Source organism: Hypanus sabinus, chromosome 17, assembly GCF_030144855.1.
Source record: "Hypanus sabinus isolate sHypSab1 chromosome 17, sHypSab1.hap1, whole genome shotgun sequence".
NCBI lineage: Eukaryota > Metazoa > Chordata > Chondrichthyes > Myliobatiformes > Dasyatidae > Hypanus > Hypanus sabinus.
This window is the reverse complement of record NC_082722.1, coordinates 51072938-51098331: the sequence shown is the minus strand read 5'-3', so window position 1 is coordinate 51098331 and position 25394 is coordinate 51072938. Positions and strand designations below refer to the sequence as shown.

At 41.6% G+C, this 25394-nt stretch overlaps 1 protein-coding gene across 1 annotated transcript in view; it reads left to right on the top strand.

Moving 5' to 3' along the window:
• cpne7 (copine VII) overlaps window positions 1–25394 on the top strand; it is a 126964-nt gene that overhangs the window by 88944 nt on the left and 12626 nt on the right. The window contains exons 11-12 of the mRNA XM_059993486.1: window positions 862–916; window positions 24382–24433. Coding sequence (XP_059849469.1) covers window positions 862–916; window positions 24382–24433 — 107 coding nt within the window. The remainder of the gene's footprint in view (window positions 1–861; window positions 917–24381; window positions 24434–25394) is intronic.

Sequence of the window (25394 nt, the reverse complement as noted above, 5' to 3'; positions counted from 1 at the left end):
CCCTATGGGGGCTTTGCTATCGTTTGCTTGGTGTGTGCTGGATGCTGATGCTTCTTGCTGAAATATGTGGGGGAGGGGGAAGGTTGATGCTTTGCTGATGTTTGTATGTGAGAGGGAGCTTTGGGATTCTAATGTTTTTGTCTGTCTGTCATTCGTCCTTTGGGATTCTCTTCTGTCTTCAAGGATGTCTGTGAAGAATAAGAATTTCAGGTTGTACACTGTATACGGTCTCTGATATTAAATGGAATAATTACACATCTGAATGCAAGTATAATTTTTTAAAAATGAGTCATTTCAACAGTCAACATTTTTTGAAGTCTTTTTTGCGAGCTTCTTCTCATATTCTCGAAGGGCGATGCCATACATGAGTAGGGAAAATATTAGAAAGAAAATCCTAGGGAGTGCACTTGTGATCACTTGGAAACGTACGGATTGGCTTGAGGAAGCAAGCTGCATTTTGTGCATTCAAAACATTGCCTCACAAATGAGAGTTTGCTGAAGAGGTTACCAATAGATAAAGGCAAGATGATAAACATGGTATACATGGACAAGTTCCTGCTAGGGTAGGTTGGTCTAGAAAGTGAGAGCACATGGGTTCAAAGATGTTTCGGGCAATCAGATCCAAAATTAGCATGGTGATAGGAGGCAGAGGGTAGTGGCGGAGGAAGTCAGCAACCAGTGCAGGGATCAGGTTGGAATATTTTTTCTTAGTTGGATATATAAATAACTTGGATGAGGATGGCTGCAGTCTGATAAGTATCAAAACAATAGCTTTTCAATTTTTACAAGCATCTGGCTGAAATTGTTTTAATATTATAACAATATATTTTCCATTGATTTGTGATTCATTTTAACCTCTAGTGATAAGAAATTTTCTGCCTTGGGATTTGGAGCAAGAATTCCTCCTAATTATGTGGTGAGTAGTTTATGCTGACTGTTTCTTGGTGTTATGTTGCTCACTCTGCTCTGGCAGTGGCAGTTTCTTTCTATTTTCTCCACCTCTGTTTGCGTGCAAGTACTTCCTTTTATTTTCTACATGTCCGCTTTCCCTCTGTCCAAGCCAGCACAGACATCAGTGACAGCTGACTTGCTGTTCAACACCATTTCCCATTCACGAGCCTTCTGTCCGCTCTGTTACAGATTTGCGTGTTTTCTCAAGATCCCTGTCCTAAGCTGTAACACCACCTGCTCTGTCAGCCTCTCTCTCTCTTTCTTGTCTGTTCAAATCTAATATTGGCAATGATTCTGTTGAGATACTTGAAGAATATTTGGCACTTATTTGGTAATATTTTCCATTTAATTCTGCTTGCTTGTACATTTTGGCGGAAGGCCTGTCCCCGTATTTGCAAAGGGAAGAAGATAAATCCTTACATGGTTCAGTTAATTTATTTATGTATGCCCTTTGTGTACTGATTATTGCTATTTAAAACCCAGAAATTGCACTTGATCTAGGAGAGTTCACTACTAACTCTACCCCACACACTTTCTCACTTGATTTCTGTCATCTCAGTTCAATAAATATGTAGAAGAAATTTGTCCAGTTCTCCAAAGCGCTTCTTGGTCAAGATAAATTGTTTTTTTTCTCAAACTTCACACTATACCGTGATGGCTCTAAATTTGCTATAGTATAATTTGCATGCGCACTTCAGGTTTATGGAAAACACATCTTTAATTCGAGATTTTCACTCTGACAGTGTATGGAATCTGTTTTTCAATATTTATAAATCACAACCTGTCACCCTGAGCTGCAGTGGAGGAGGAGAGGATGTTTCTTCTTGTGAGAGAACCTAGCACAAGAGAGCTGCGGTTGAAATTGCCTATTTAAGATCAAGACAAGGCAAAATGACTTCCCCTAGTGGGTCGAGTGTCTTTAGAGCCAGGGAGTTGTGTGCATAGAACCAGGTTCTTTGACACAGAAAGTCTGTGGCAACCATAAACCATCAATCACTCACTTTGATTAAAACCTGTACCAGTTGCTCTTTATTTCCCCACATTCTCATCAGATTCTGCCACTCATTTACACAACAGAGACAATTAGTGATTGACCTGCCAACATACATGACTTTCAATTGTGGAATTCTCTGTTCAGGGAAGCAGTAAAAGCTCCCTTAGTAAATGTATTTAAGACACAAACAAACTTCTAAATCTATGGGGAATTAAGGGTTTTGAGGAAAAGGCAGGGAGCTGGAGATGAGTCCATGGCCAGATCAGCCATGACCTTAGTGAATGGTGGAGTGGGCTCAACTGTTAAGATGGCCGACTCCTGCTCCTATTTCTTATGTTCTCATGAAACGTAGACTACTGAGAACTGGCAACCCTCACAGTCACAGGGAGAAGATGCACTGCAGGTCAGGAGCTGTGACCCCAGTGTTACTCTAAACGTGGTGGAAGCAGAGAATTCCAAGGCACAAGTAGTCACAAACAAGGAGGCGAAACATCACTGCTGGTAGATGGGAATGCAGAACCTTATTGCAGGACAGGTTTGTGGGGTTTACCAACTTACATTCAAATAGTTCTGCAATATTAATATTGTATACAATTGACCAAAAATGGGAAGTAGAATAGAAAATGTTGTGGTCTATAAATGTGCAAAGCTGAATCACTACTGAAATTCAGGACTGTGCTTTTTGCATTTTCAGTATCAATACTGCATTTCATGCACTGTGCTTTTTCCTAAGTACATGAAGTATGAGCAGGACTGACTGGTTCGTTACAGAATAACTGGGTTTTACTAATTTGTGATAGTATTGAGTTCAGTGATAAGAATCGCTGTAGGAGTCAGAAGCTTCCTGTTATTGGAGCTAGCTCAGATTGTAATATAAGACCATAAGATAGAGGAGCAAAATTAGGCAATTTGGCCCATTGAGTCTGCTCCAGCATTTCATTGTCACTGAGCCTCTACTGTCTCAGCCCCGGTCTTGTGCCTTCTCCCATAGCCCTTCATGCCCTGACTAAACAAAAATCTATCAAACTCTTCTTTAAATATACCCAGTGATATGGCCCCCAAAGTTGCCTGTGGCAATGAATTTCACAGATCCACCACTCTCTGACTAAAGAAATTCCTCCTCATCTCTGTTCTAAAAGGACAACCCTTCTATTTTTAGGCTGTGTTCTCTGGTTGTAGACTGTCCCACCATTGGAAATATCTTGTCCACACCCACTCTAACGAGGCCTTTCAACGGTTGAAAGTTTTCAATGAGATTCCCCCCTCATCATTCTGAATATTAGCCAGTACAGGCCCAGAGCCATCATAAGCCTTTCAATCCCAGAATCATTTTTGTGAGCCTTCTTTGAGCCCTCTTGAATGTCACCACATCCTTTCTTGGATATAGGGCTCAAAACTGCTCACTGCTCCAAGTGAGACCTCTCCAGTGCTTTATAAAGCCTTAGCATTACATTTTAGGAAATAGGAACAGGAGAAAGTATTCATAAGCTATGTTTAACCTAACTTTCACTTTTCTGGTTGATTCCCATTTTCTGGCAGAACATAAGAACATAAAATTAGGATTAGGCCATTTGGCTCTCCTGCTGGTTCCACAATTCGGTAAAATCTCAGTTAATTGTTTACCTCAGCTTCAGGACTAACCCCATATTCCTCCATTTCCCTAATATCTCAATATGTGTCTTGATGCTCCACATTCTTCTTGGATAGAATATTTTGAAAATTCACTATCTTCATGATGAATGTTCTCCGTAATGTTCTGAATTCAGTATCTTCATGACAGATAATGTTCTCCTGAATGTTGGCCCCCTTTCTGGGGCTGTATCCTGGTTTTTGTCAGTCCCGCCAGTGGAATCTTGCACTCCAGACCTGACTTGCAAGTTTGCCAATAATTTTGAATGTTCCAAATAGATCACCTCTTGCTAATCTAAACTCAAGAAAGAGAGAACCATTCTGTTTAACTGTCCTCGTGCAACCAAACTGCTGTTCCAGGAATCAAATGTAAATGCTTGCTGCTTTCTTTCTGATGCATGTGTATCCTTCCAAAGACAGGTGACCAAAACGGTTTTCCAAATGTAGTATTACCAGGGTCTTGAGTAATTACCAGGGACTTTAAGTCCTCTTCCACTATAGACTAAAGTATTTTTGCCTTCCTAATTGCTTGCTATACCTGCATGTTAACTTTCAATGTTTTCTATTCAAGGTCATGCATGACTACCTAACTCCAAGCCCTCTCAATCTCTCATCATTTGAGACTCATTATTTCTACTTTTTGTAACAAAGCAGATTATGATCTCAGATTTTTCTGCACTATATTCCATCTGCTGTGTCCTTGACCATTAATTTGCCTCCATTAAGAACTTCTGTGACATTCCAATGAGATTCCCATTGGGCACACCTGTGGATTCTATTAACATGGAAAAGGAGGTGCAGCAGATCATGGATCACGCGTCTTCCAAATTACAACAGGAGATAAAAAAATGCATGCTGGAAGTGCAATGTCACAATAGTCATGGGGGGATTCAATATGCAGGTAGATTGGGAAAATCAGGTTGGTGCTGAATTACAGGAATGGGAATTTCTAGAGTAAAGAAGTATTCTGAAGGAAGGATGACACAACTGTGACTAATAAGAGGTGTCAAAGCTAACATAACAGTCAAAGAGATGGCCGATAATTGAGCAAAAATTAGTGGGAAATTAGAGAATTGGGAAGCTTTTAAAAACCAATGGAAGGCAACTAAAAAAATCATTAAGAATGTAAAGATGGAGCACAAAACTAAGCTAGCCAATAATATTAGTGAGGATACAAAACATTTCTTCAGATACATAAAAGACAACAGAGGTGTGAGTGGATATCAGACTGCTGGAAAATGATGCTGGCGAGGTAGTAATGGGGGGGAAATTAAATGGTGGATGAACTGAATAAGTATTTTGCATCAGTCTTCACTGTGGAAGACTTGTAGTATGGTGGAAGTTCCAGGTGATAGGGGGCATGAAGTGTGTGAAGTTACCATGACTAGAGAGAAGGTTCTTGGGAAACTGAAAGGTCTGAAGGTAGATAAGTCACCTGGACCAGATGGTGTACAACACAGAGTTCTGAAAGAGGTGGCCGAAGAGATCGTCGGGACATTAGTACTGTAATGATCTTTCAAGAGTCACTAAATTCTGGAAGACTGGAAAATTGCAAATGTCACTCCACTCTTCAAGAAGGGAGAGAGGCAGAAGAAAGGAAACTATAGGCCTGCTAGTCTGACCTCAGTGGATGGGAAGATATTACAGTTGCAGTTGATTATTAAGAATGAGGTCTCTGGGTACTAGCAGGCACATGATAAAATAGGCCGTAGTCAGCATGGTTTCCTCAAGGGAAAATCTTGCCTGACACCTCTGCTGGATTTCTTTGAAGAAATAATAAGCAGGATTAACAAAGGAGAATCAGTTGATTTGTGTACTTGGATTTTCAGAAGCCCTTTGACAAGGTGCCACACACTAGGCTGCTTAACAAGCTATGAGCCCATGGTATTACAGGAAAGATGCTAGCATGGATAAAGCAGTGGCTAATTGGCAGGAGGCAAAGAATGGGAATAAAGGGATGACTAGGGTTGTTCCACAGGGGTCTGTGTTGGGAAAAATTGTTTTTATGTTATACGTCAGTGATTTGGTTGATGGAATTGATGGCTTTGTTGCAAAGTTTGCAAATGATATGAAGATAGGTGGAGGGGCAGGCAGTTTTGAGAAGGTAGAGAGCCTACAGAAGGACAAACACAGATTAGGAGAATGGGCAAAGACATAGCAGATGGAATACAGTGTTGGGAAATGTATGGTCATGCACTTTGGTAGAAGAAATTAAAGAGTTGATTATTTTCTAAGTGGAAAGAAAATGCAAAAAAACTGAGATGCAAAGGGATTTGGGAGTCCTTGTGCAGGATTCCCTAAAGGTTAATTTGTAGGTTGAGGTGGTGGTGAGGAAGGCAAATACAATGTTCCCATTCATTTCAAGAGGACCAGAATATAAAAACAAGGATGTAATGTTGACACTTTATAAAGCACTGGCAGGGATCACTAGGAGTATTTTGAGCAGTTTTGGATCACTTATCTTAGAAAGATGTGCAGAAACTTCAGAGGGTATAGGGAGGTTTACAAAAATGTTCCCAGGTTTGAATGGCTTGTCATATGAAGAACATTTGATGGCTCTGGGCTTGTAATCACTAGAATTCAGAAGAATGAGGGTTGATTACAATGAAACCAATCAAATCATGAAACACCTTGATATAGAGTTAATGCGGAGAAGATGTTTCCTACGGTGGGAGAGTCTAAGACCAGAGGACACAACCTCAGAATAGAGGGGTGCTCTTTTAGAACAAAGACTGGGAGGAATTTCTTCAACCAGAGAGCTGCGGATCTGTGGAATTCTTTGCCACAAGCAGCTATGGAGGCCAAGTCTTTATGTATCCTTAAGGATAGATTGTTGATTGGTTAGGCCTTGAAGGGATATGGGGAGAAGGCAGGTGATTGGGGCTGAGGTGAAAATTGGATCAGCCATGATGAAATGGCTGAGCAGACTTAATGGGCCAAATGGCCTAATTCTGCTCCAATATCTTATAGTTTTATGGACAAGAGGGTGAGGTAGCATCTACAAAGCTAGAAGCCTCTAGCATTTTTGTAGTTACCTCATCACTATTTGCTAATAACTGTCCTGTACCATTCAGCTAGGTCTTCTAATATACAGAAGCAAACTATGACTAGTTCAGAGTGGATTACATTATTAATGCATTTATTATTTTACTTGCAAGAGAAGTTCTATTTCCAGATGAGTATCTGGAAACTAGCTTCGAACTTACATATCAAACAAAACATTTTTATACTTTTTTCAGAGAACAGTAATTAGGTTGCTCCATTCCAAAAGATTCCTCTGTTAGCAGCATCCTTATCCAGTTCTGATGTCTGTTCTTAAGAAGCTCTGTCCTGTTTACCTCTGTTTTCAAAACACGCCCCCAGCAATAAAACACATCTTTTGTCATTAAGAAAAAACACACACAGCTTCCTATCATAAAACACACAACCAGACTTGTAAGCCTCCCATCCAAACCAGCTAAGCACCTTGGGATTTCATAGGTTCCATTTTGTCACATTATATTTTATAAACGTTACAAATTCATAAAAAAAGCTTCAACATTACAGATATATATCCACATAACTATATACAAATGACAGGTTCCCATGTGGGTTTGATAGGGAGTTAAGCAGTGAGAGGTTGTTTCAATCAAGTGGCAGTGGATTACCTGGATTGTCTCATGTCTCTCATAATTACATTCATTTGGTTTTTACATTGCTGTGTTATTTCATAGCAATCCAGAGTGCACTTCGGTGATGCGTTGACAAGATGCACTGTTTTTTAGCATCACAACAAAGTTGGGGTTTCAAGATGACTTTCCAAAATCCAGTATTGATACCACTGCATTTGCTTTCTGAGCCCTTGTGGATTAACTCCCTTAGCTGTATGAACTGAAAATGCAGCCGATCATTTATTACTCAGACTGTGTGTCTGAGATGGTTCTGTGAAATAGCTGGCACTAAATGTAACTGCCATATCTCCCGCACAATGCACTTGAAATAAGGCTCATTGTTTCCTTCTTTGGGCACTGCGTGATTTGGCCCTTTGTTGTATCGAATTCAGCAGAATTTGTTTGCTCCAAAATACCTAGCTCATTATTGGTTCTTGCCAATATTGGGGTTCTCATTTGGAAACCCCCATACTTGCCCCCCCTTCTCCCCTACCCCATGGCTGATATTCTTCCCCATCTCCAGTTTGAAAAAATGTTGTAAAGGTGGCACTAAGTCACACTGGATGCCTGTACTGACAAACTCAACCCCAGTGAAGCAAAATAATCCTACGTAATTGACTGGTGCAGTCTTCACCATTCTTAGCATTACAAAAGCTGTACTGCTGCTCTTGAAGCTCCTTCACTTTAATCCTTCCCTGTTACAGGGGGTTTGTGCCATTGCATCACAAAAAGAAATGCAAATGTGTTTGAATTGCAATCAAGCAGAATTAGAAATGTGCATTATTGATTGCTAAAAGCTGGGTGGACTGCCAGCTCCAATATCCAACTCTATGAGCCTTCTGAGCAGCATTGTCAAACTCCCAGGACCCCCTCTTTACTACTGAAACACATGTTATAGTGCTTTAGAGTTAATATTAAATATGAAGGATTAGTGGCCTCAATAATGCAAGAAAATTACAGACAAGGAATCCACTCAGTTCTTCAGTCAGTGGGAATCCAATATATATAAACCATTTTATGTTTTTTTTAAATTGCTCCATCTCCATATTTGGCATATTATTCTATCTTTTTGTCTCTTTGAGCATGAAGCATGAAATCAGACTAAAACTATTTGTTACCAAGCAGTATTTGAGTCCTGAATCTTTACTTCAAAGAAAATTAAGAATTGTGCAATATGAACTCAAGGACACTGTAAAAAGATTAAAAAAACACAAGTGAAAAGAACCTTTTCAACCTCTTCAGTCATTTTAATGCATAATACACAGCCTCACACTCTTTTTTTATTATTAAACTTTGTGGAATGGAAAAGAAAACTCTTACTCTCCAAATAACTTTGTGTTTTGTTCTGGGTAAACTTGTGGAATTATGAAATTTGAATATAGCAAGCTGGCATATTAAATTAGAAAGATATAGATTCTGTAAATCCAAGCTCTCCCAGTGCTCTCCGTCTATGACATGTATAAAACACATGAGTCAGACATGTTTTCAAAAAATAATTAACTGAACATTGGAAAGCTCTTTAAGAAGTTACCCCTGCTTAGGTCTACCCATATCTCAAGCCTGACCTTGGGCTCTTTTGTTTAATTTCAGACCGTTTTGAAATTTTTTTCTCTTTGGAGTGAAGGTAGTCAATTAAGCAAATTGTGTTGGCTGATTATTTTCAGGTATAACAAGATACAGTGAATAACTTTTATTTGTGTGCGATTCAGGCAGAATATAGTGTAACAGCTACAGAGAAACTGCTGTGCAGGTAAACAAATAAAGTGAAAAGGCCATGACAAGGTAAATTGGGAAATTAAGCTACGAAGTCTCTGAGTGTACCGATTATGACAGTGCCAGTATTAGTCACTTCAGTATTAGCCATAGGTCTACCCTGAAAATCATTGAAAGCTTAGCATTCCCTATTAATTTTAATGTTTCTTATATCAAACCCCAATATCGGCATAATATTATCAATGAATTACTAATTGATAATTTATGCTGATATTGCAGTTTAATATAAGAAACACCAATACTCATCTTTGGAGTGTGTGGCTAAGGCTCGCTGAACAGGAGCAATCAGATCCATTTTTGCATTTCATTTAGGAATATTTAAATGTGAACCAAACTGCTAGACTATTGAAAAATATTTATTTCTTTGATGCCTATATAATTTGCTTTAAATGGTGCAATTTAAAAAAAAGATGGAACTGTATAAAATTATAACAGATTTATTTGAATGAGTGTATTGCTCACAGCTCCCATAACCCTGAACTCATGCCACACAGAACTAGGAAGGGCCGGGAACACTCAGCAGCCCAGGCAGCATTTGCGGAAAGAGAAACTGTTCTTCCGAGTGAAACACTAACTCTGTTTCTCCTACTGCTGATCCTGCCTGAGCTGCTGAGTGTTTCCACCACTTTCTGGTTTTTATTTACACCATCTGGAGTGTTTTAAATTTCACTACTTGAAGCAGAATTGTATGGCCAGACTTATTGGTTAAGACAGCTGAGCAGCAAAGCTCTGCAGGACTCAGTCTCCAACAGGGATATGAACAGACCACAGTATACTACAATCACAAAACCCTCTTTGACAGTTCAAAGAAGCCAGGCCATACTCTCTTTTCATTGCTACCATCAGGAAGGAAGTACAGCAGCCATAGGACCTACTCCACCAGGTTGAGGAACAGTTATTACTCCTCTTGTGGGATGAGGGAAGGCAGGGAGATCTCCAGTATCCCTGACCACTACAACTGCGAGAGGTGTATCCAGCTGCAGCTTCTAACGTTAAGGAGTTGGAACTGGAACTGGATGAACTCTGGATCATTCAGGAGGCTGAAAGGGTTGATAGGCAGGATATATAGAGAGGTAGTTACACACAAGGTGCAGGACACAGGAAACTGGGTGACAGTCAGCAAAGGGAAAAGGGTTAAGGAGCCAGTGCAGAGAACCCTGTGGCCATTTTCCTCGATGACCGGTATATCACTTTGGATACTGCTGGGGGGAATGACCTAACAGAGGAAAGTCAGTGTGGTCAGGTCTCTGGCACTGAGTCTGTCTCTGTGACTCAGAAGGGATGGGGGAGAAGAGGCTCGCTGTGGTGATAGGGGATTCATTAATTAGGGGTACGGACAAGAGGTTCTGGGGTGAGAACCTCCCCCACCACAGCAGATTGTATGTTGACTCCCGGGTGCCAGGGTTAGGGATATCTCAGATGGAGTCCTCAGCATTAAGTGGAGGGTGAACAGCCAGAAGTGGTGGTCTATGTACGTACCAATGACGTGGGTAGGATAAGTGACGAGGTTCTGTATAGGGAGTTCAGGGAGTTAGGTGCTAAATTAAAGGACAGGACCTCCAGGGTTGTGATCTCAGGATTACGACCTGTGCAACCTGCTACTGAGATTACAACTCGGAAGATTATACAGTTTAACACGTGGCTAAGGAGTTGGTATAGGAGAGAGGGTATAAGATTTTTGGATCATTGGTCTCCCTTCCAGGGAAGTGAGACCTGTACAGAAGGGACAGTTTGCACCTGAAATGGAGGGGGACTGATATCCTAGTGGGAAGGTTTGTTAATGCTGCACTGTGGAGTTTCAACTAGAGTTGCAGGGGGTTGTGAAGGAAGATGTTGGTAAGACCTCAGTAAGTTAGGAATCAGGAGGTTGAGCATGATGCAACAAAATCAGTGAGGGTGAAGGTGTTGTATCTGAATGCCTGCGGTATACGGAATGAAGTAGATGAACTTGCAGCATAGTTGTAGATTGGCAGGTATGATGTTATAGGCGTCGCCGAATCATGGCTTAAAGATTATCACTGTGAGCTTAATGTCCAAATCTACACATTGTATCGAAAGGATAGGCAGGAAGGCAGAGGGGGGTGACTTTGTACCATTGGTAAAAACATTAAATCAAATCGTTAGAAAGACGTGACATAGGTCGGAAGGTGGTAAATCGTGGATAGAGCTAAGGAACCGCAAGTGTATGACGACCCTGATGGGGGTTGTATACAAACTCCACAAACACTAGTAAGGATGTTGCCTACAGGTTATAACGGGAGATAGAAAATGTATGCCAAAAGGGCAATGTTACAATAGTCAAGGGGGATTTCAATGTGCAGGTAGATCTGGGAAAATCAGGTTAGTGCTGGATTCAAGGAAGTAGTTTCTCAAGAGCTTATGAGCTTGCTTTTTATTCTGGATTGGGTGTTGTGCAATGAACCAGAATTGATTAGAGACCTCAAGATAAAAGAACCTTAAGGGAAAGTGATCATAATATGATCAAATTCAACATGAAATTTGAGAAAGAAAAGCTAAAGTCATATGTATCAATATTGCAATGGAGTAAAGGGAATTACAGAGGCATGAGAGAGGAGCTGGCCAGAATCGATTGGAAAGGAACATTGGCAGGGATGAAGGCAGAGCAGCAATGGCTGAAATTACTGGAAGCAATTGGGAAGGCACAGGATATATGCATCGCAAAGACGATGAAGTACTCTAAAGGAAAGATAACAAAACCATGGCTAAGAAGAGAAATCAAGCCAAAGAGAGGGCATATAATACAGCAAAAACACAGTGCTAAGCTAGAGGATTGGGAAGCTATTAAAAACCAACAGAAGGCAACTAAAAGTCATTAAGAAAGTAACAATGGAATACAATAGTAAGCTTGCCAATAGTATTAATGGGGATACCAAAGTTTCTTCAGATACATAAGGTGCATCAGAGAGGTGAGAGTGGATATGGAACTGCTGGAAAACGATGTAGGAGAAGTAGTCATGGGGCACAACGAAATAGCAGATGAACTGAATAAGCAATTTGCATCAGTCTTCACGGTGGACGACACTAGCAGTATGGTGGAAGTTCCAGGTGTCAGGGAGCATGAAGTGTGTGAAGTTACATAGAAACAGAGAAAAACATACAGCACAATACAGGCCCTCCGGCCCACAAAGCTGTGCCAAACATGTCCCTGCCTTAGAACTACCTGGGCTTTACCTATAGCCCTCTATTTTTCTAAGCTCCATGTAGCCATCCAGGAGTCTCTTAAAAGACCCTATTGTTTCCGCCTCCACCACCGCCGCTGGCAGCCCTTTCCCCACACTTACCACTCTCTGTGTAAAAAAAGTCAGTTCTGGATCCACAAAGCAATGTCCCCTTGGATCCCATGCCTCCTTACTTTCTCAATAAAGGTACCCTAACAAATGCCTTGCTATTTAACAAATTGCCTTTGACAAAGCCATGCTGACTATTCCTAATCATATTATGCCTCTCCAAATGTTCATAAATCCTGCCTCTCAGGATCTTTTCCATCAACTTATCAACCACTGAAGTAAGACTCACTGGGCTATAATTTCCTGGGCTATCCCTACTCCCTTTCTTGAATAAGGGAACAACATCCGCAACCCTCCAATCCTTCGGAACCTCTCCTGTCCTCGTTGATGATGCAAATATCATTGCCAGATGCTCAGCAATCTCCTCCCTCGCTTCCCACAGTAGCCTGGGGTACATCCCGTCTGGTCCCAGTGACTTTTCCAGCTTGGTGCTTTCCAAAAGCTTCAGCACATTCTCTTTCTTAATATCTACTTTCTCAAGCTTTTCAGTCCACTGTAAGTCAACCCTACAATCACCAAGATCCTTTTCCGTAGTGAATACTGAAGCAAAGTATTCATTGGGTACCTCTGCTATTTCTTATGGTTCTATACACACTTTTCCATTTCACACTTGATTGGTCCTATTCTCTCATGTCTTATCCTCTTGCTCTTGTAGAATACTTGTTCCCCTTACTCCAATTAAACATTTCCCTAACTTGTCTGTTCCTATCCCTCTTATTAGAGAGAAGTTTCTGGGGAAACTGAAAGGTTTGAAGGTAGATAAGTAACCTGGACCAAATGGTGTACACCCCAGCATTCTAAAAAAGGTGGCTGAAGGGATTATGGAGGCATTAGCAATGATTGCTCAAGAATCTGGAATGGATCTGGAAGACTGGAAAATTACATATGTCACTTCTCTCTTCAAGAAAGGAAACTGTAGGCCTGTTAGTCTGACCTCAGTAGTTGGGAAGATGTTGTGGTCAATTATTAAGGATGAAAACCCAGGGTACTTGGAGCACATGATAAAATAGGCCATAGTCATCATAGTTTCCTCAAGGGAAAATCTTGCTTGATGAAATTGTTGAAATTCTTAGAATAAATAGCAAGCAGGATAAACAAAGGAGATTCGGTTGATTTGAGTACTTGGATTTTCAGAAGGTTTTTGACTAGGTGCCACACATAAGGCTGCTTAACAAGCTACAAGCCCATGGTATTACAGGAAAGATTCTAGCATGGGTAAAGCAGTGGCTGATTGGCAGGAGGCAAAGAGTGGGAATAAAGGGAGCCTTCTCTGATTGGCTATCAGTGACTAGAGGCATACCACAGGTGTCTGGTTTGAGACTGATTCTTTTTACATTATATGTCAATGATTTGGATGATGGAATTGAAGGTTTTGTTGAAAGGTTTGCAGGCGATACGAAGATAGGTAGAGCGGCAGGTAATTTTGAGGAAATAGAAAGGCTATGGAAAGACAGACAGATTAGGGGATTCGGCAAAGAAAGCGCAGATGGAATACAGTGTTGGGAAGTGTACGGTCATGCACTGTGGTAGAAGAAATGAAAGGGTTGATGATTTTCTAAGTGGACAGAAAGTACAGAAACTGAGACACGAGTCTCAGTTGGGAGTCCTTGTGCAGGATTCCCTAGAGGTTTATTTGCAGATTGAGTCTGTGGTGAGGAAGGCAGATGCAATGTTAGCATTCATTTTGAGAGGACCAGAAGATAGAAGCAAGGATGTAATGTTGAGATTTTATAAAGCACTGGTGAGGCCTCACTTGGAGTATTGTGAACAGGTTAGGCCCCCTTATCTTAGAAAGGACGTGCTGAAACTGGGGATGGTTCAAAGGAGGTTCACGAAAATGATTCCAGGATTGAATAGCTTGTCATATGAAGAACTTCTAATAGCTGTGGGCATGTACTCACTAGAATGAGGGGTGACTTCATTGAAAACTATTGAATGGTGAAAGGCTTTGATAGAGTGGATGTGGAGAGTCTAAGACCAGAGTACACAGCCTCAGAATAGAGGGGTGTCCTTTTAGAACAGAGGTGAGGAGGAATTTCTTTAGAAAGTGAGTGGTGTGTCTGTGGAATTCTTTGCCACAGGCAGCTTTGGAGGCCAAGTCCTTATGTATATCTAAGGCAGAGGCTGGTAGATTCTAGATTGATCAGGGCAGGAAGGGATACAGGGAGAAGGCAGGAGAGATAAATTGGATCAGCCATGATGAAATGGCTGAGCAGACTCGATGGGCCAAATGGCCTAATTCTGCTCCTATATCTTATGGTCTCAGCCATTAGGCTCTTGAACCCAAGAGAATAAATTCACTCAACGTCTCACCCTAACACTGAACTGTTCCCGCAACCTATTGACTCACTTTCAAGGACTCTTCATCTCACATTATTGGTATTTATTGCTTATTTATTATTATTATTATTATTATTATTATTATTATTATTTTCTTTCCCTTTTTCTTTGTGTATTTGGGTACTCGGATGCAGAGTATTCTGAAGGGAGAGGGTGAACAGCCAGAAGTCTTGGTACAGGCTGGTACCAATGATATGGGTAGAAAAAGGAAGGAGGTCCTGAAGAGAGAATTCAGGGAGTTAGGTAGGAAGCTGAAAAGCAGGACCTCTAGGGTAGTAATCTCAGGATTGCTGCCTGTGCCATGTGCTAGCGAGGGCAAGGACAGCATGGTCAGTTGTATTAATGCATGGCTGAGAGACTGGTGTAAGGACAGGGCTTCAGATTCCTGGATCATTGGGGCCTCTTCTGAGGGAGGTATGACCTGTACAAAACGGGTCCAGTATCCTAGTGGGCACATTTAATAGAGTTGTGAGGGAGGGTTTAAACTTACTTGGCAGGGGGATGGGAACTGGAGTGATAAGGGCTGATGAAGGGGGAAACAGAAATAAATCAAAGATAGCGTGCAGCAGAGATTTTGGGAAGACCAGGCAGGAGAGGAGGCTTAATTACAGCCAGTGGCATGAGTTACAGGGTGATAGAGGTGTGGTGTAGTTAAAACAGAAAGCAACAAACACTGGACTGAAAGTGTTAAATTTGAATGCACACAGCATAAGGAATAAAATGGACGATCTTGAAATTCAGCTACAGATTGGCAAATATGACGTTGTGGTCATCTCTGAAACTTAGCTAAAGGACGGCTGTCATTGGGAGCTGAACGTCCAAGGACATACGGTGTATCAGAAAGATAAGTTAGTAGGCAGAGGGGGTGGTGTGTCTCTGTGTGTAAGAAATAATATTAAATCATTAGAAAGAGATGACATAAGATTGGAAGATGTACAGTCTCTATGCGATGAGTTAAAAAAATGGCAAGGCTAAAGGGACCCTAATGGTAGTTGTATGCAGGCCTCCAAACAGCAGCCGGGATGTGGATTACAAATTACAGGAGGGCAATGTCATGATAATCATTGGGGATTTTAAAATGAAAGTGGATTGGGAAAACCAGGTCAGTACTGGACCTCAAGAGAGAGAAATTGTAGATGGCTTTTTAGAACAGCTTGTTGTTGAACCCACTAGGGGATCGGCTGTGCTTGATTAGGTTTTGTGCAATGATCCAGAGGCGATAAGAGAGCTTAAGGTTAAGGAACTCTTAGGGAACAGTGATCACAATATGATCAAGTTCACATTGAAATTTGAGAGGGAAAAAATAAAATCCAATGTGTTGGCATTTCAGTGGAATAAAGTAAATTACAATGGCATGAGAGGGGAACTGGAAAGGGACATTTGCAGGAAGGACAGCAGAGCAGCAATGGCTGGAGTTTTTGTGAAAAAATGAGGAAAATGCAAGACAGAAATATTTTGTTACTTACCCCATAACTGGGTCACTTACTAGCAAGGATAGAGAGGTCCGTTGAAGTCTGATGGTACTATTTTTAACAGTATTTATTGGTAAAAATACACAAAAATAATATCAATGCAAACATACAGATAATATACATCATCAATACTAACTCTAACAGTGTGGGTATGATAATAATCAATAAGAAATAAGCTCTATCGTATTCTAGGGGATAATGTATTGTCTGATGGAAATATGAAAGTCATTAGCTCATTCAGGCTGCAGCCTTTGGTTGGAGTCAAGAGAGAGAGATGTTTTAAACTTGCCAGCTTTTCCTTTTTACGATGTCAATCCTTCGAGAGTTCCATTTTTGTAGTCGGTCCTTTTAGCTAAGCCGTTCCATGGAAGCCCGCCAATTCCTAGGCCAAGGAAAAGGACACATGCGAGCCCCACCCGCTGTCGCTATTAAACGTTGTCACGGGATTTCTAGCGTTTCTCCGGGTGCGTCTCAAGGGGCTGTTCCCCAGACCCTCTTTTATCCTGACTCACAGGGTCTCAGATGTCAATCAGGTTGGGATGATGCAATCCCTCCACCAACCCCCTTGGATCATTCCCTGAGGGCTTCCATGAAGTGCAGTACTCAATACACAATTCCGTCTCCAAGAGACAATGGCCGTTTCCCGTGGCTTTGTATTGCTGAGGGGTCAGGACATTCCAAACCCCTTTGTGGATTCTGTGTGTCTTTCTCTCATTTCCTGGGTCTCCTGACCTGAATTAATAGCGATCTTGTGATTCTCAAAAAGGAGGGGGCTACTTTGTACCCTTCAGCCCCTCAGAGTTGGGGCACAGGCGTAACACCCCCTTTCTTCAATGCGTTTTTACCATCGGTAAAATCAAAGTAATACAGAGTCTTACAGGATTTTAGAATCTAACACAATACAAAAGTTTTTTTTTCTCTACAGAGTAATACAGTTACACATTCAATTCAGCATCTAAACAGTTAACGATTACATTGTCACTTCCTTTAATACCTTAACATCTTGTACCTTACTAAAGTCTTGTAGCATCAGACTCCAATTTAATAACCACCTATTGTTTTATTTCTTATTTTCTTTAGCAAACAAAAACTAAAGAGTTGTCTTTATTATTCACATGCTTTGTCGAAATCCCTTAAAACCGGCTTCTGCTATTTAAAAATGGCGTCCCATTAACCCTCGCCTCTTTTCCGGTTAATTCCCTCGTGGTGAGCTCGTGCACCCTGGCGAAATAGGCTTTCGCCCGCTCCTTTCATAGGAGTTATTTTATCAACAATGTGTTCCAAACTTAGACCATTTTCCGAATTTCCACACAATTCTTTAATTTTACGCAAGGTGCTAGTTTTCCCTTCATGACCCTTCAGGCTATTAGGTCTCAATGCCATTGATCCTTCTTTGTTCAAACAGCATTTCGAATTCTGCGGTTTCACACCACACTCTGGAATACCAATAGCGTGTGGGGCCCCTTTACCTTCCAACTCAACCTGTAATTGATTCACAGGCTTGGTGGTACCAAGCCATTGTCTCTGTAGCCTGATTGCTGCGTTTGATATCAGTCCAGCCTTTAAATGTTCTTCATTAAATTTGGGAACTACATATTTCCCTTCTCCTTCAATAATAATATTCACCTCACCACCTTTGATCTCCTCACTAACTTTTAACACACCTTCGGGCACAAACATCTGGGAACTCTCACTTCCCACTATTACCAAGGTTAACCCTTTCTTCACTGAACCAAGTCCATCTGACCCACAAGGACTGCATTCCTTTTCAACTGAATCAAATACCTCAAACTTTTTCTGAGCTCCATTACTAGGTTCAGTACCATGTGCATCCACATCTTGGACACACTCAAACGGGACATTTGCCTCTTCCAGGCTTTCAATACCCGTACCCTGTTCAAATTCTAAATTCCCCTGATCCTCCCAACTACTCTCTGGGCAACTCCCTTCCGGAGTAAACTCAACCCAGCGGGCTAAAACAACCTCATCTGCCAACCCAGCAGACTTCTTCAAGGTAAGGGCACCCTGTTCATCTAGGACTGCCCTCATTTCATTATCGGGAACACCTTTAGAATTTTCAACTTCTTCAAACAGTTCTGCCAAACCAGACAGATCATCCATGTCCAACCCTGGACCTTTTAGCAGCTTTATCTGTTTCTCATCTTTATTTCGTGCCTCTAGAACTTTTCTCCTCACTAAGGGAAGGTCTACCTCCTCTCCCTTACTCTCTTTCACTTTACTACTTTTCGTTTTATGACCCTCTAAACCCTCGTGGTACAGGGTCGGTAAAAACGTCTCGGCCAAATTGATGCTGGCCGGATTTAAACTGCTCTTGTTCTCAGCTGCCTTTCTCGACATGCTGCGAGTGACTGCGCATGCGGGATAGATCGGAATCTAGGGGCGGGACCTCCACCGGCTGTCTCGTCAGCATCATTGCTGACCAAACCTTACCACCGGCTAAATCATTACCCAGAAGGACGTCCGTGTCAATTCTCGGGAATTCTGATCGCACCCCTATTTCAACTGGTCCAGATACCAGCTCACAATTCATAATGATCCTATGCAAGGGAACCATTTCTGTCCCTTTTCCTATTCCTTTCACAGCTACCATTCCCGTCTTGCGACCAAAATCCAGTACCTTACTGCTAATCAATGACAGTTCAGCGCCCGTGTCTCTCCAGATCCACACGGGAACTGGTGTGTCTCCCTCCCTCACAGACACGGTTCCGTTTGACATACAAGTCTCAGACCCTTCTCGTACTCTGTCTACCCGGGGATCTCTTGTCGATTTACTGATTACCATGGCACATCCTACAGGGACTGCTGCTTTCTCTTTTCCTGTCTCCTTCCTCAGAGCAAAGCACCTAGATGCAATATGCCCCCCCCTTTCCACAATTAAAACAGGTCAAGCCCGGAAATCTCTGGCTGTCTTGTCTCTCCCCCTCAATCTTACCACTAGCTCCTGGCGGGACCTCTGCTTCAACCGGTGGGCTTTCTCTATCATTCCCACGGTCTCGCTGGGAACCTTTATTCGAGGAAAACTTTGCCTTGTGGGTTAGGGCATATTAAATTACCACTCAATGCACTTTAGTAAACTATTTAAGAACTTTTTAAAAGCTATTTATTAATGCTTTTTGGGAGGGTGATTTTAGATGCATATCATATTTATGCTGAGTTAAGTACTGTATGTAATTAGTTTTGCTACAATAAGTGTATGGGACACTGGAAAAATGTTGAATTTCCCCGGGGATGAATAAAGTATATGGACTTATTCGGCTTCTCATTCAAATACATCTGGATATCCTCCGAAACACAATCTTTAAATTGCTCAATCAGAATTAACTCCCTGAGACGCCAAAAATCCTCTTCCACTATTTCTGCTGTACACCAACGATCCAAGAGCACACCCTTCTCATAGGCAAACTCGGTATACGTCTGATTCCACCCTTTCTTTAAATTTCTGAACTTTTGTCTATACGCTTCTGGTACCAATTCGTAAGTCCGAAGAATGGCCTCCTTTACTTTGTCATAATTCTCCGCCTCTTCCTCCTCCATGGACAATGCTGCATATGCTCATTGTGCCTTCCCTTTTAACACACTTTGCAACAGCGCCACCCACTGCTCTTTGGGCCACTTCTGATTCACTGCCACCTTTTCAAAAAGCAAGAAATAACTATCAACATCCGTCTCCTCGAACGGAGGTACTAACCTCAACTCCCGACTAACATTAAACCGCTCCTCTCGGTCTGATCCTTGAGCTCTTCGGTCTTGCCTTAACTTCATATCCAAATCATGTTGCCTCTGTTTCTCTGCCTCCTCATACTGTCTCTCCTTCTCGGCTCTCTCCTTTTCTTTCTCAGCTGCTTCCAGCTGCTTTAACTTAATTTCATGTTCCAACCTTAATTTCTCCAACTCTAACTGAGCCGTCCCACTAGCTGCTACCTTTTCAGGGCTATTTTCCAATACTTCAGCTGCAAACACATTCTTCCCAATATAATACTGAGTTATGGCCCTTCACACCTCCCGCTTTTTCATTGGCAACCTCACCTCTGCGAGGTTTAGTCCCTTTGCCATTTTTATCAAGTCCAATTTGGTGGCCGTCTCTAGTGCCTCCAGAGTCGGGTTTTCTATAAATTCATCCACGTCCATCTTTGCTGGTTTCCTGTCTGGCTACCCGAGTACCAGATCCAAGTTTGGACTTACAAGCCAGATTCATTGGCCCCCCCAATTTGGTGTCAAGTCCCGGATGAGCCCCCAAGTTGTTACGTACCCCGTAACTGGGTGACTTACCAGCAAAGATAGAGAGGTCCGTTCAAGTCTGATGGTACTATTTTTAATAGTATTTATTGGTAAAAATACACAAAAATAGTATCAATGCAAACATACAGATAATATACGTCGTCAATACCAACTCTAACAGTGCGGGTATGATAATAATCAATAAGAAATAAGCTCTATCGTTGTCAAGGGGATAATGTATTGTCTGATGGAAATATGAAAGTCATTAGCTCATTCAGGCTGCAGCCTTTGGTTGGAGTCAAGAGAGAGAGATGTTTTAAACTTGCCAGCTTTTCCTTTTTACGATGTCAATCCTTCGAGAGTTCCATTTTTGTAGTCGGTCCTTTTAGCTAAGCCGTTCCATGGAAGCCCGCCAATTCCTAGGCCAAGGAAAAGGACACACGCGAGCCCCACCGGCTGTCGCTATTAAACGTTGTCACGGGATTTCTAGCGTTTCTCCGGGTGCGTCTCAAGGGGCTGTTCCCCAGACCCTCTTTTATCCTGACTCACAGGGTCTCAGATGTCAATCAGGTTGGGATGATGCAATCCCTCCACCAACCCCCCTTGGATCATTCCCTGAGGGCTTCCATGAAGTGCAGTACTCAATACACAATTCCGTCTCCAAGAGACAATGCCGTTTCCCGTGGCTTTGTATCGCTGAGGGGCCAGGACATTCCAAACCCCTTTGTGGATTCTGCGTGTCTTTCTCTCATTTCCTGGGTCTCCTGACCTGAATTAATAGCGATCTTGAGATTCTCAAAAAGGAGGGGGCTACTTTGTACCCTTCGGCCCCTCAGAGTTGGGGCACAGGCGTAACAATTTCAAATAAGAAGAAATTTTCAGAGGGAAGAAGCACAATACTATGGCTGACAAGTGAGGTCAGAGCCAAAGTAAAAGCAAAAGAGAGGGCATACAAGGAAGCCAGAGCTAGTGGGAAGATAGAGGATTGGGAAGCTTTTAAAAACTTGCAGAAGGAAACTAAGAAGGTCATTAGGAAGGAAAAGATGAATTATGAAAGGAAGTTGGTGACTAATATCAAAGAAGATACTAAAAGCTTTTTTAAGTATATAAAGGGTAAAAGAGAGTCGAAGGTAGATATAGGACCAATACAAAATGACGCGGGAGATATTGTAATGAGAGGTGCAGAGATGGTAGAGGAACTGAATGTGTACTTTGCATCAGTCTTCGCAGTGGAAGATGTCTGCAGTACACCAGATATTCATAAGTGTCAGGGAAGTGAAGTTTGTGCAGTAAAAATTACGACTGAGAAGGTGCTCAGGAAGCTTAATGGTCTGAGGGTGAATAAATCTCCTGGACCTGATGGAACGCACCCTCGGGTTCTGAGAGAGATTGCGGAGGCATTAACAATGATCTTTCAAGAATGAATAGATTCTGGGATTGTAGCAGATGACTGGAAAATTGCAAATGTTAATCCACTATTTAAGAAGGGTGGGAGGCAGCAGAAAGGAAACTATAGACCTGTTAGCCTGACATCAGTGGTTGGGAAGTTGTTGGAATCAATTGTTAGGGATGAGATTACAAAGTACCTGGAGGCACATGACAAGATAGGCCAAAGCCAGCATGGTTCCCGAAAGGAAAATCCTGTCTGACCATCCTTCTGCAATTCTTTGAAGAAATTACAAACAGGGTAGACAAAGGAGATGCAGTAGACGTGGTGTACTTGGATTTTCAGAAGGCCTTTGACAAGATGCTGCACATGAGGCTGCTTAGCAAGATAAAAGCCGTGGAATTACAGGGAACTTACTAGCATGGATGGAGATTTGGCTGGTTGGCAGAAAACTGAAAGTGGGAATAAAGGGATCCTATTCTGACTGGCTGCCGGTTACCAGTGGAGTTCCACAGGGGTTGGTGTTGGGTCCACTGCTTTATATGATGTATGTCAATGATTTGGACTATGGCATTAATGGATTTATGGGTAAATTTGCCAATGATACACAGATATGTGGAGGAGTGGGTAGTGTTGAGGAAACAGAGAGCCTGCAGAGAGACTTTGATAGTTTAGGAGAATGGGCAAAGAAGTGGCAAATGAAATACAGTGTTGTAAAGTGTATGGTCATGCACTTTGGTGGAAGAAATAAATGGGCAGACTATTATTTAGATGGGGAGAAAATACAAAGTGCAGAGATGCAAAGGGATCTGGGAGTCCTTGTGCAGGATACCTTAAAGGTTAACCTCCAGGTTGAGTCAGTTGTGAAGAAGGAGAATGTAATGTTGGCATTCACTTCTAGAATATTAGAGCAGGGATATGATGTCAAGGCTCTGTAAGGTACACTTGGAATATTGTGTGCAGTTTTGGGCTCCTTATTTTAGAAAGGCTACATTGGCATTGGAGAGGGTTCAGAGAAGATTCATGAGAATGATTCCAGGAATGAAAGGGTTACCGTATGAGGAATGTCTGGCAGCTCTTGGGCTGTATTCCCTGGGGTTCAGGAGAATGAGGGGGGATCTCAGAGAAATATTACAAATATTAAGAGGCCTGAACAGATTAGATATGGCAAAGTTATTTCCCATAGTAGTGGATTCAAGGTCAAGAGGGCACGATTTCAGGATTGAAGGTCGTCCATTTAGAACAGAGATGCGGAGAAATTACTTTAGTCAGAGGGTGGTAAATCTGTGGAATTTGTTGCCACGAGCGGCTGTGGAGGCCAAGTCATTGGGGCATTTAAGGCAGAGATAGAAAGTTTCTTGATTAGCCAGGGCATCAAAGGGTATGGAGTGAAGGCAGGGGAGTGGGGATGACTGGAAGAATTGGATCAGCCCATGTTTGAATGGCAGAGCAGACTCAATGGGCTGAATGGCCTACTTCTGCTCCTATATCTTATGGTCTTATTTGCAGTTTGTTTTTTTTTTGCACACTGGTTGCTTGTCCGTCTGGTTGTGTGCAGTTTTTCATTGATTCTATTGTGTTTCTTTGTATTTACTGTGAATGCCTGCAAGAAAATGAATCTCAGGGTTGTATTTGGTAGCATGTATGCACCCTGATAATGAACTTACTTTGAACTTTGATCTCTATCCTTGCTGCCTGTCAAAGGCTAAAGCTTTATAATGTTTCCGAAGGTAAAACAAAATGTAATAATGAATAAAAACAAGGCCAGTCAGAGCACTTAAACAAAAAATTAGCAGATATAGAACTTAGAACAATACAGCACAGTACAGGCCATTCGGCCCACAATGTTGTGCCAACCCTTAAACCCTGCCTCCCATATAACCCCCCACCTTAAATTCTAACATATACCTGTCTAGTAGTCTCTTAAATTTTACTAGTGTATCTGCTTCCACCACTGACTCAGGCACATGTACATTAATCTTCCCTTTCATCCTTGTACTGTGCAGCTACCATTCGCAGACCTTTATCGGTGAAACTTGCTCAGGATCTGAGACAGCAGGGTACCAGGGAAATCACTCGGATGGACAGGACAGGCTGTGCTGCAGTGTTGGAGCTGCTACCTTCTCATTGGCAACCCCTTACTTTTGGGCATTTCCATGGGCATAATTACAAATGATCTGAAATGGCATCCATTGTAAGGGTGACCAGCTTTCTTGGATGTACTGGAGATGACATTTTCATAGTCACTACTCATCTTCTAATAGCACTTTTAATGGGAGAGCAACAGGATGATTACTGATGTTCAGGAATTCTATGTTACAATGGCAGGTGATCCTCTTTCCTGCATCTTAATTCGCTGTCGGACAATATGAAAAGATGTTATTTGTAAACCATCGACAGACGTGCTTTGCAGCTAGAACAGAATTAAATTCAATGTTAGATAGATGCTTTATGTTGCCAGTAATTGTGATCTTCATTGCTGGTAACGTGAAGGAAATGAGAAGTGAATGGTTCTCCTTTCCACTAAAGAATTAAATTGTTAACATACAACTTTGATTAGCCACAAAAATTGAATTTCCTATGAGAACAGGTAAAAATTCATGTTTTAACTTATTTGAGTATAATTTTCCTTTTCCAGGTTTCACACAATTTTGCCATTAATTTTAATTCTGAAGACGATGAATGTGCAGGTAAGCTGCAGTCACTTCCATTCGCTTGAGGGTGTGGTTCTGCTGTCAAATTATATCACCAGAAAATCATTTATTCTTCATCACAATGCAGCATCACAGTGGAGCAGACGCTAGCCAACCTGGTGTAGAGTCCTGTGGTTTTCCTCCCACGAACAACACCCTCGCACCTAACTCCAATACATTGAGTCAAACCAAATCTTAAAAGCCCACAATGATCAATGAACCCCATAATGTGAAGATGCTATTGCATTGTTAGTAAAGAGTTTTTCTTCTTAAGCAGGTATTTCTATCTCAAAGTATTTTAGAATTTTCCATCTAATGATTCATCCGAATCCAGGGGAATAACAAGTACAATAGAACATTTCAAACCACAGCAGAAACTTCTGTATGCAGATTAATTCTAAAATTACTTTCCTCTGATTAATATAACAAAATGGTAAAAACCCAGGGTGGACATGGTATATATCAGCTAAATAATCAGTAGCAGGGATCTTCAATGTTGAACAGCAAAGCTTGTTGAAAGATGCACAGGCTCCCTCCAGCTGCTAAATATTAATTTCCCCTGGTGCCCATTTAAAATGTATTAGACGTCAATTAGAAAGATACTAAATTAGAGTTAGTGTCTTAAATATTTGACTTTACAGGCAGCTGAAGCCAATAAAAAGAATACTGGCAGCTTATGTGTGCCTTGTTCTTCAATAACTTCCTTGTTAAAAGCAGAACAAGATCAGGAATTAGTTTTATTAGTAAGATTACCACTTGGATAACTTTGCATTTAGAGCCCTCAAGTAATTATCCATGGTCTCATCAAAACTGGCACATAATTAATAATAAAAAATGATTATTTGGTCCAGTATTGTTCAGAAGCAGGATTTCAATGCATTGTAAATCTTCAGGGATTGTGTGCTTCATTATCTTATTTGTCCATGTCGCCTCCAAGCAGAGTAGAAGCAAACCTTCA